This window comes from Chamaea fasciata, unplaced genomic scaffold, assembly GCF_029207755.1.
Source record: "Chamaea fasciata isolate MVZ Bird 193981 ecotype frontalis unplaced genomic scaffold, bChaFas1.0.hap1 SCAF_10, whole genome shotgun sequence".
Classification (NCBI taxonomy): Eukaryota; Metazoa; Chordata; class Aves; order Passeriformes; family Sylviidae; genus Chamaea; species Chamaea fasciata.
The window spans coordinates 14,029,230-14,039,790 of NW_027094095.1; the positions used below are offsets into that span (position 1 = coordinate 14,029,230).

Consider the following 10,561-nt stretch of genomic DNA (forward strand, 5'->3'; position numbering starts at 1 on the left):
TTCATAAAGTTACTCCGTTTTGTTACAAAAAATGCCACCTGGAGACAGTTGGAAAGGTGTTTAGCTGTGATTATCACTGCTGAGTCCAGCTCTGTAGCACTGTTGGAAGTTGTGCGCACTGCAGTGTAACAGGCTGTTGCTGCTGCCACTCTGAGTCAGCCCAGACTTCCCCTCAACACCCAGCCTTCCTACCCTCCCCTGATCCCTTTTACCTTCAGACTTCCATGGCAAGACTATTATGCCTTTTCTTTCCTGCTCCCAAGGACTTAAATTAGTGAGCTCATACAGGCTCCTGTTGCTCTGTGTGCACATAAACCTTGCTATCAGCTGCAGGGCTGGTTGTGACTGATTTGTGCCAGTCCCAGGCTGAAGGTGATGCAGACAGTGCCAGGCACACAGGGCTGCTGTTTGCCCTCTGCCTTTTGCTCTACAGAGCCGTGTTCTGTCACTTCTGACACAGTCCCACCAAGAATTTATTTTAAAACACATTTTTCTGATGCAAACAGAAAAGGAATGGCACTGTAGCACTGCTGAAAATCTGGAAAACACCTATGTTTGTCTGGGTCATGGATTTTGGGAGGAATTTACCATATTTCACCAACCAAAGCATACAAACACTGAGACAACTTTTTATGTCCTTTCCTCAGGAAAAGAAAGGCTATAGAAATCAATGGCCATTTGTTAGACTAAAGTGGCCAAAATTTGATTTCAGCATCAAATTTCTCTGTGCCTGAGATTGGATGTATTGTAATTTTTAAAGTAAGTGAAATTTTTAAAACCAGAGTCAGTAAAAGTCTTCATTACATTAACCTGCACCTGCTTAATACCTCTCACAGGAACTTAGTGGAGGAGTTCTTTGTTGAGATAGGTATCCTGAGATTCAACTAATTTCATGCCAATATTTTTAGAAGTTTATGAAAAATGTGATTCCACCAATTCCATGTTCAAGCTTCGCCACAAAAGTAGGGTCGATTTCAGAGTTCAGTGAAGTGCCCTAAAATTCATACCACATTGATCAGCTTTGATTTTCCTTTCTCATTTTTGTGTCCTTTCACACAGGGCACGTAGGTGCCTTGTGCAAGCATTGATATTTCTATTGTGATGTGCATGGTGAGTTGATTGACAGTGGGATTGAGATTTGACATTCCCAGGTAATCTGCATGGGAACACTTTGATTTGTAACTTAACACATTACAGCAAAAAAACCCATATTTTATGTTATGTGTGTGATCTAAATGAAATAATGAACACCAACAGCTATAGTGAAAAGCATGGAAGAAACTTGATAATTTCTCAACCAGTTCCTAAGAGATCAGCTTGTTTTCCTAAAACAGATAAATATCTCTACCAAAACAGATACAAAACACTGAATGTGCAAGGCTATAATTTACCTCAAGCAGGGAAAAATCACTGTGGCTAATTTTTTTCTCTGAGACTTAAATCTCAAATGAATATTTTGCTTATCACTATTAAATCAGGGTGTGACAGAAAGGTAGATGGCCGGGGAAATATCTTCTTCATGCAAAAGAAAAGTTCTGCCTGTGCAGGCATCTACAGACAGGTTGAGGGCTAGGGAGGAGAGGGGCAAAATACAACAGAGCAAATTGAGATTGTCCTCTTATTACAATCTGAGGATATAATTTAGAGAGGCAAGAAGGAGAAGATTTAAATACCTTTTTTCAGCAACTTAAACAGAAGGTTAAGGTGCTAGAGTATTTGAAAGGTGAAATAACCAATTTTGAGAGTGAGAAAAGCTGAGCAGGAATTGTAATTTATGGAGGTTAAGGACTGCGAAGTTAGGTCAGACAAAATCATCATGAGAATATGACTTCTGATAATGGAATCATCACATGAGATAGCAGGAAACTCAGTGTGGGGGATGTTTAAAGCAATCCATTGCTGGATATAGCTCTGAGGTCTGAAGAATATGCACAGAGCAAAGCAGAAGTAGTATTTGTTTATACATTTATTATACATATATATATTTTTGTTACTTGGTGATGGCTCTCCTCACAGTGCTTTTTGATGCTTTTCCTGATCACACAAATTGTTTAAACAACTAGAACTGGCTAACTACATTCTCATATTAAAATAAATTATTCTAGTTCTGACAATGTAAAAGTCTTGTTTAAATTAAGGCCAAACCACAGGATCTGTGTATCTATGTAAATTGGAATTATTGCTATGCATTGCTGCTTTGTTGATGACCAAATCAGCACATTGACCACTGCATTTTTCTGTATTCAAGTCACTCTCTAATACCATTTCATGTCACAGAAGCAGGTTTGGAACAATTAGATTAAATCCACCTACATTCCAATAACACCACCTTCTTTCTTCTCCATTGGTTTTTTTATCCTCTCTCACCATTTCCCCCTTGTCTCTCAAGAATAGCTGCAGTCACAGGCACACATATACTTTAAGGTTTATGTAGCTCTACCTTTAAAATAGATACTTATCCATTGTGAGCTGGCACAAATGCATTGAAGTTATAGTACATTCATACAAATAGTTCTCTGCCCTTTCCTCCCACATCTGAAAGCACAAGAACTCATACTCCAGATCCACATCATAACTGTAGATGTATGAACTCAGAGGGTTTTTTAGTAAGTAAGAAAAGCAGAAGTAAGAGCCAGGTGAAAATACTATATAAAGACAGATTTTGATAGAGAATCTGTTCAGAAAATAGATTTTAAGAAATAGTGACCTTACCTTTTTTGTTGTTGATGTTCAGAAACCGAAGTGTGAGACTGCATTTTGATGTCACATTTATCAACACCACTTTGCAATTGACAACAAGGTAGAGGACTGGAAGCAGATCAGTCTGAGATTATAAATCCTTTTGATGCTATATTATTGTGCTTTCTTCATGCACATATCTATCCAGGTGAAGTCCTTTTTGGGGCTAAGATAAAGAGGTGGAAACAGATATTTCAGAAATGTCCATGGTGGGCTAAGGAATACTTGCTAAAGACTTTTCCCCTGATAAATCAGTTATCATTGAAGGGACCTACTTGTGTTGTACGTCAGTTAAAATCTAGTAAATTTTTAACCTGCTAACTAAGAGACCTGGGGCTGTGTGATTTATAAGTGGGTGTAGCCCTCACTTTGGCATTTATTGTAGCCCTTTGTTCTGGATATATCCCAGCTAAATTAACGGGTGAGGTAAAGACTGTGATTTACTGTAATTTCTGAACAGATAAAAGTGCTGAGCAGGTGCTAAAGGTTGTTTTTTAAATAAATTTTCATATAATGAACTGTTTTAAATGAAATAGTGTCTTGACAGTACTCAGGAAAAAACACAGCAAATGCATTTTAAAATGGAACTTTTGTGATCAGGAATGCTGAATTTTCTTAACGATACAATGAGAATGCTGTACTGGATGTGTAATCAATACATGTTTTGTTTCATGTAAAATTGCTTTGAAAGCAATCATTTCATGGCACCTGTTGGATTTTCCTGTGTCAAGTTTCATGACACCTCAATTTATCCATTTAGATGTGTGGGAAGAATGAGAGGAAACATGACTCTGTGACAGGATGCCCTCTGTGCCATATCTCAGACTCCGCAGGATTAACATACACTTCCATAACACAGAATATCTCCTCAAATCTGGAGGGGGCTTAGCCAAAGGAATATTCATTTTGAACTATTCAGCTGTATATGAGACAAAATGAACAATCCAGAGAAGCTGCTTCCCTAAACAGATCCTCAGGAACAGATATTTGCTTCAGGAACAAAGGGCTAAGGCAGCAGGGAGATGGGTCAGAAACGTGAGGGGCTGTAGCTCTTTGCAGTGGAAGTTTCAGGGACTGGTAAAATCTCTGAACTATACCAGAAAGGCGTGGTCTTTCTAATTCTTTCCATTTTGGCCATGTGGGATCTCTTTCCTTTGTGGAAATATTCAAAGGCCAGCTGGGGTATTGTTACATGTTTTGTAATATGAGTAAAAGTAGCTTGGCACAGGCTTTGGTTAGCACAGAACACCAGCTGTGTGGCAATCTGTGACAAAGTCCACGCCACTTGGCTGATTCCAGCTGTGTTCTGCCAGCAGAGTGCACCAATTCCCAGACATGACTCCTCCTGACTGAGATTACCAGCTAGAAATAAGGTCTGCTCCTTGCTGATGGGGAGATCTACTGACTTTTGAGACTCAATAGTCACAGAGTTTGGCTTCCTTCCAGCAGAGACTGAAGGCTGGTGAACTCTGTCATGGTATCACCTCCTGGTTTTCCTTCTTGACTTCTTCCCATCTTTTGGGTAGGCAAACATAAAAGAAGTGGAAAATATGGTTTTGTAGGTGTCCTTTCTTCACTTGGCCAGGTAGAACTCCTACAGATCACTTTCTTCTTCTCTCTGTGTTGCCCTAGTTATTTTTTCTTCAGGAAAAGATAAGAAAAATACATTAAATGCTAGTAAGGAAATCATTTTAAAGGAGGTTAAAAGACTAATCTGTAACGGCGCCGAGTATGAACTCCTTTAGTCGAGATTTGTGTCTTTAGATTGCAGAGGAACCCAAACGCTGTGATTTTGCAGGCATTTCCTTTACGAGGGGCTCTGTGCATTGCGGTGTCTGTGTGTGTGTCCGTGTCCGTGTGTCTGTCTGTCTGTGTGCGGCGCGGGCTCCCTGCGCTCCGGCGCGCCCGGCTCTCCCTCTGGCGGCCGCTGCCGCTCCCGGCCTTACTTTCATTTGGGAATATTTCTGTCTGCAATGGTTTTTAAAAGGATCTCTAAAAATACACACGTGGAATTGGTTTTTTTTGCTACAAGCCTATCAGCATTTTTAAAAGGGAGTCAGAATTTAAAGAATGATAGAATTATATAATTTTTATGCATCCCTTATATAAATATATGTATTTAATAAAGACTTACTGTGTGCTGTGTTCAAGAGTTATAAAGGTTTAATTCTGGTCTACTGTGAATGGTTTGGTCAATTTTGAGTAAAAAAGATGCCTGAATGATGATGTTAAACCAGGATGAGTTTGTAAATATTGAGAAAAGACTGGGGTGGAGATGGACTTGCCAGACTTTGGTAAGAAAATTCACCTTCACAACCTTTTTTTTTCTTCTTCTTTTTTTTTTTTTTTTTTTTTTTTTTGTTTTTTTTTTTTTTTTGTTGTTGTTGTTGTTGTTGTTGTTGTTTATTCATGAAAGCGTTATCTGTGTCTATGTGGTCTATAAGACAGGATCATGCAGTCAGTGCTATACAATCAAAACTATGCACACATGTACATTTAGGACCACTGGACCACTTTGGCTTTACATGATACTGAGACTTTTGCTACTATTACATTTATAAAACCACTTCAAAGCAAAAGAACACCTTTTCCTCCTCTGTTACAGTATCGTCTTTTTCACTGTTGCTCAGTTTAACCAGAGCAGAAAACAACTGAACACTTCAGGGCAGCTAATGGATTTAGGCTGCTTTATTTTTGTTCTACTGGCCAGGTCTGAGAGGCAGAAGCAAAGTGTGTGAAGTCTCAACTTTTCTGTGTAGTTCTCAGGTACTGCCACCTAAATCGGTCAAGCTGTATGTATTTAGACTTTCCTAAAACTGGGTAAAAATACTGAAATACTGAAATGCAAGTTCACAGCTTGACTTGAAGTCTCTACAGATTTGCAAATATTACCCATGATCACTAAGAACTGAGCAACTGCAGGGGATAAAAACTGTGTTTCATTTGGCACCAGATCACCATTGACATTAGTAGCTTTGAAATTCCTTACTAAAGAAAGGAATTCTTAAGAGTGTTGTAAACTTTTCCAGATAAATATACACAATTGCTATTGTCTTCTAGCCCCTCACAGAGTGCTGAGAATAGATTATTTTGGAGTTTTCTTACTATATTTAATTTCTGTCTGAATAAAAGGAATTTGATTTCCATTGAGGCATGTCAAAATACCTTTAATTCATTCTGTGAGATTAGATTTTAAAAAAACAAACTGAGAGTGTCAAAGGTCTTAAGCCAGTAAAAAAAAAAATCCCAATTTTTCTTCTGTCACCTGAATGTCACTAGAGAAACATCCAAGACACTAAAGGAGACGCTGCTTGGTGCTTAGCTCTGTGTCTTATGCTGTATAGATGCTCTCATTTGATTGGAATGTAAAAGCAATTTTTACTCTTATAGGGAGTAAGATTACCTTAAATTGCCTCCTTCCATTATCTTTGATTTTAAAAAAATTGCCTGCCTATCTGTTTGGCTTTTACGTAGCACCACTTTACTTTGGAAGATGCATCCTGATTCCACTTTTCAGGGGAGCATCCTGAACATAGTACAAAATAATTTTTTTCCCTCTGTATGTTGTGCTGTTAGGATCTCATGCAGAAGAATTTATAGTGCATCTAGATTAGTAGTTTAGTTCAGATCAGGAATGTGCTTCTGAAGCTAATCTGCTTGTCCTTGGTAAATGTGCTTTGATTCATACCATGGGGCAGTCTTGGGGTGCTTTATTGGATCTCACTCAGATTAAACTGAAAGGACAATGTTTTCCAAGAGCATTTTCAATGCTCACTGACTGCATTCAGTCCCTAGTGGGACCAGATTTGTTCTTTTTTGAGATAAACCCTAATGAAATATTCATGGTAGCATGTCAGGTCATCAGCACCAGCTGTCTCACTGCACATCTCTGTTTCCAGTGAACTCCAGTCCTTGCTGGTGTGTACATGGCCTCTGGCTTGTTGTCAGGCTTCCTTTCAGCAGAGGTGCTCTCTGACTCTTTGGTCTTGAAAGTACTTGTGAAAATATCTTAACGATTACTCTGCTGTGGGGCCACAACCCCAACTGCATTTCTCTATATTAGGAGGGAAGAAGGAAGGAAATCAATTGCTTTCCAGAGCCCAGTCTGAGATTTTGCTGTATACGTGTCAGATTGTTCAGTGCTGAGGTTCTGCTTTACTTAAACTGGCCATGCTGGAATCAGCTGTGTATGGGTTCAAATTATCCCCAGTCAGAGCATTCCCCAGGTACTTTCTGGAGCTTAACTTCAGGTTTGCCCCATCTGCAAAAGTAGAGGAGAGAAAAAAGACACAAAGGGAGATTTGCAAGTGACAAAATAGATCATCCTCTCTTTATGTCATATAAATAACTGGTTCTGGAGTCTTCTGGGGTAGATTTTCACTTCCATTTTCTGTCTTGCATTTCCAAAAACCTTCTCCAAAAGAGAAGTGATAGAGGCTGAACTTCAGATACCATGTTTTGTCATGTTGTATGTTTTTGATAAAGCTTGACTCTAGTGAGACCAAAAGAAAACTATATTTCAATAATGAACTAATGCAGTCCCAATGGAATGCTTCTGGACTGACAGGGACAATGGCAGGGCAGTGTAGCAAATTTCTGGATTTTAATGAGATAAACAAAATTCTGCCCTTTATATGATACTATTAGTAGACTGAACTGAGTTAAATTAGAACAGAAGCACTTTGCAGACTGAGACGTAGGTATGCTGTGAAAAACACTAAACTCTACACAAGTGACATAGAAAAGATTTTGGGTATTAATAACAGCCACACATTAGGAAATCGAATTGTTAATGCTTCCCTCAAGTCTGGTTTTGGTGTGGGTATTTTGTGTTTGTTTGTTGTTTGGTGTGTTTTTTTGGTTCTTTCTCTCTCTCCTGTCTGTGTCCCCTCCCACCTTCTCTCCCCCTCTTTTTCCCTGCTCTGTAGCAGCTCTCTGTAGATTGCATTGACCTTTGGAATAGAAAAATTCAAATCTGAGCAGATTGAAATAAAATATCCTCATTTAATGGGAATACCTGGTGGCTGTACGACAGTTCAGAGAAGTTCTGAGTTGATTCTGGTTTTCTAAATTTTATCATGATTTAGGACTTGTAGTTTTAAACTGTGTTTGAAGCTAGCACTCATTAATACATCTGAGGTTGATGTAACTCTAGCACCTAAGATAAGGAAGTGATAAGAAAATTATCCTCCTTAAGATTTTAGGTAATTATTCTATAGAATTAGGATAATCTGTGGTAAAAGTACTCTCCAGTTACAACTTTAGTCCAAGCAAGTGGTTTGAACTGAGCTCACAAAATACTTGATGTGCTTCAGATATGAAACATGCTAGTAACTTTTGTTTTGCATTGGAGCTCCTAAGCAAGAAATAAGCTTCACAGAGATGCTATTGTAGCAGTGTGTTATTAACGCCTCTTTGCAGTTAAATGAACCCTTGAAGAAATTGGAATAAAATTGAGATGTCTTAATGAAACATCATTTAAAAAATTGTATTGTTTACCAACCTAATAGTTACTTCAAAATTTTGCTTTGTTAACTGGAAAGCATTAAAAGCTCAAAACTGCTGTGAAGGATGTCATAAACAAAAATATTAATGAAATGTGCTCATCTCCAGATATGTTCCCATGGATAAATATCAGGGCTCTTTAATTGACAGCTATTAAATATTGTGGTTATAATGGCTGAGTTAGCAGCCTCAGCTGCTGGCTGGTATTCAATTTTGCCAATGTTTTTCTCTCTTAGCTATAAAAATGGGGGTGGGGGGAAGGGAGAGAGTCTTGATCTGGTTTTTACTAGTGGGAAGGTGCTTAAGATGCCAATGAAAAACTCTCCTATCCCCTCTTTCAATGTGTATAGCAAGTGTATTCAGCCTGTCCTTGCCTTCCCCCTGTAAAATGAAATTTGTTATTTGAGACTGAGCTGTGCAAATTTCTGTGCTTCTCAATGCTTGTGCTACAATATAAAGATCATAGATCTCGTTCCCCTGTAAGGACACCTCTTTCTTTCTGCAGCAGAAACTCATTAATTTTAATATACACCAGTGAAGCAGCTGAGTAGGCTTTGAGGTCTCCGTCATAGCAGCATGTTCTGTTGTTTCTGCACCACTGAGTTCATTATTGTTTTATTAATAAAGCAAGGAGGAATACAGTGTGTACAGTCCTAATGCTGTCTTCCTTAGATATCACAGGACATCAGCACTCTTCTGAAACATAGAGAGCCTGCTTGAAAATTGAAATGAAACATTCTTTGTTCTGTTTAATCCCCGAGTGAGGAACATGGGGCACCTATTTCTATGTGGTTTACTTCTTTATTTGCTTCTTACTCTACAGTTACATAGGCCAAGGCTATGAAAACTGGTGGTGTAAGAAATAAATACAATGCCATATAGGGCCAACATAGGACTTGTCTGCATTTCTTCCACCAGCAGCTGTATGAAAGGTGTTTCCTCAAGCCTCCAATATTTAACTGTGCTGACGTGATTACTTTCAGAGGTACACTTCTACTTTTGGTGTTGCCACATTAGCATTGATAATTCTTTTAAACCTTGGGAACCCAGTTCCACTTCTGCCAGTTCCCAAGTGGGGTGAAAGTCTCAGCCCAGGACGCATAAGGAGACATTAATCCAGTATTCAGAGCAGTGAAGATTTTTAAGGGTGGCATGCAGTGGTGCTCAAGATCTGCATGTATTGGTTCAAGTCCAATTCAGATTTGAATTCAGAATGAAGGCTTCATGCAGCTGTCCAGCCACTTTGCCCCACTTCTGTTCTGTTGTTACAAAAATAAATAGCAAATAGAGAACCTGTAAGTTTCTGTACACTGTCATTTGAAGTTAGTACTCAAGCAAAATAAGTAGTCACTTCTGCATATCCAAATATTAGGCATGTTTTTAACTTGTTCATTAAAGAAATGTCTATTTAATTTTGGTTTTGATTTCACTGATTTTCTCAGGACTTGGATGTGGAAGTTAAAACCAAGCAGATATTTTTATTGTTTCTAAGACCAAGTTTCCCATCTTCTTTTCTCTTTTTAGATTCATCTCTCCTTACAGTCCTTATGTAAAGATGCCCTTTTTTTTCTGGTTTGCCCCAAGACTTATTTATTCTAATTTATAAGCCTCAAAGTCTCCTTTGCATGCAGTAATTCCCATACCCTGAAAAATGTGCATCACAAGCTCTAGCAGAGGCTTATTTAACCTGCCTCTCCTGTTTCAGGATAAAGAATGAAGGAAAACATATTGGAATGTCTCCCCATGCTGCTGTCTCCCTATGGTGATTGATTAGAGTCCTGTCAAGAGCTGCATGCCTTGATTGATGTGTGCTGTGCTAGAAGGATGTGCTGTGCTTGCTTGTTTACAGTTCCATGGAGGACAGAAATGTTCTTTGTAGCATCCTTCTGTTTTGCACTTGGAGCTGGGGTGTGGCTGGGCAGCAGAGAGGCAACCTTGCTCTCCTGGCCTTGTCACCTACAGAACAGGTTAGGTGAATCCTGTAACAGGAAGACGAAGCAGCTGAGCATGTTTGGCTAGGCAGACTTTTGCCTGGCATGCGCAGAGACAGAGGGCTTCTGTGAAGATTAGAGTAGACAAAAAGCCAAGCCTTGGAAATGCTCCAGGAAAAGCCTTTCCTCAGAACCCGGAGCGGCACGCTGCAATCTAAAGATGGAGCAAAGTTTATCGTATGTGTTGTTCTTCCCCGTGTCTATATTACTGCCAATGCTTTCACAGTTCTCTGAGAGTTTTACCTGCCACCAGAAATCCAGAATTTAGCCAGATTAGTGTTTCTGAATCTTTCACAGTGCTCTGTTGCCAGACATATGAGAAGGAG

General features: G+C 39.1%; 1 protein-coding gene across 1 annotated transcript in view; it reads right to left on the bottom strand.

Moving 5' to 3' along the window:
* The window catches only part of PALMD (palmdelphin), a 47,540-nt gene extending 44,607 nt beyond the window's left edge, over positions 1 to 2,933 (bottom strand). Inside the window, exon 1 of the mRNA XM_066192383.1 lies at positions 2,713 to 2,933. Coding sequence (XP_066048480.1) covers positions 2,713 to 2,756 — 44 coding nt within the window. The 5' untranslated portion in view covers positions 2,757 to 2,933. The remainder of the gene's footprint in view (positions 1 to 2,712) is intronic.
* Positions 2,934 to 10,561: the final 7,628 nt, after the last annotated feature.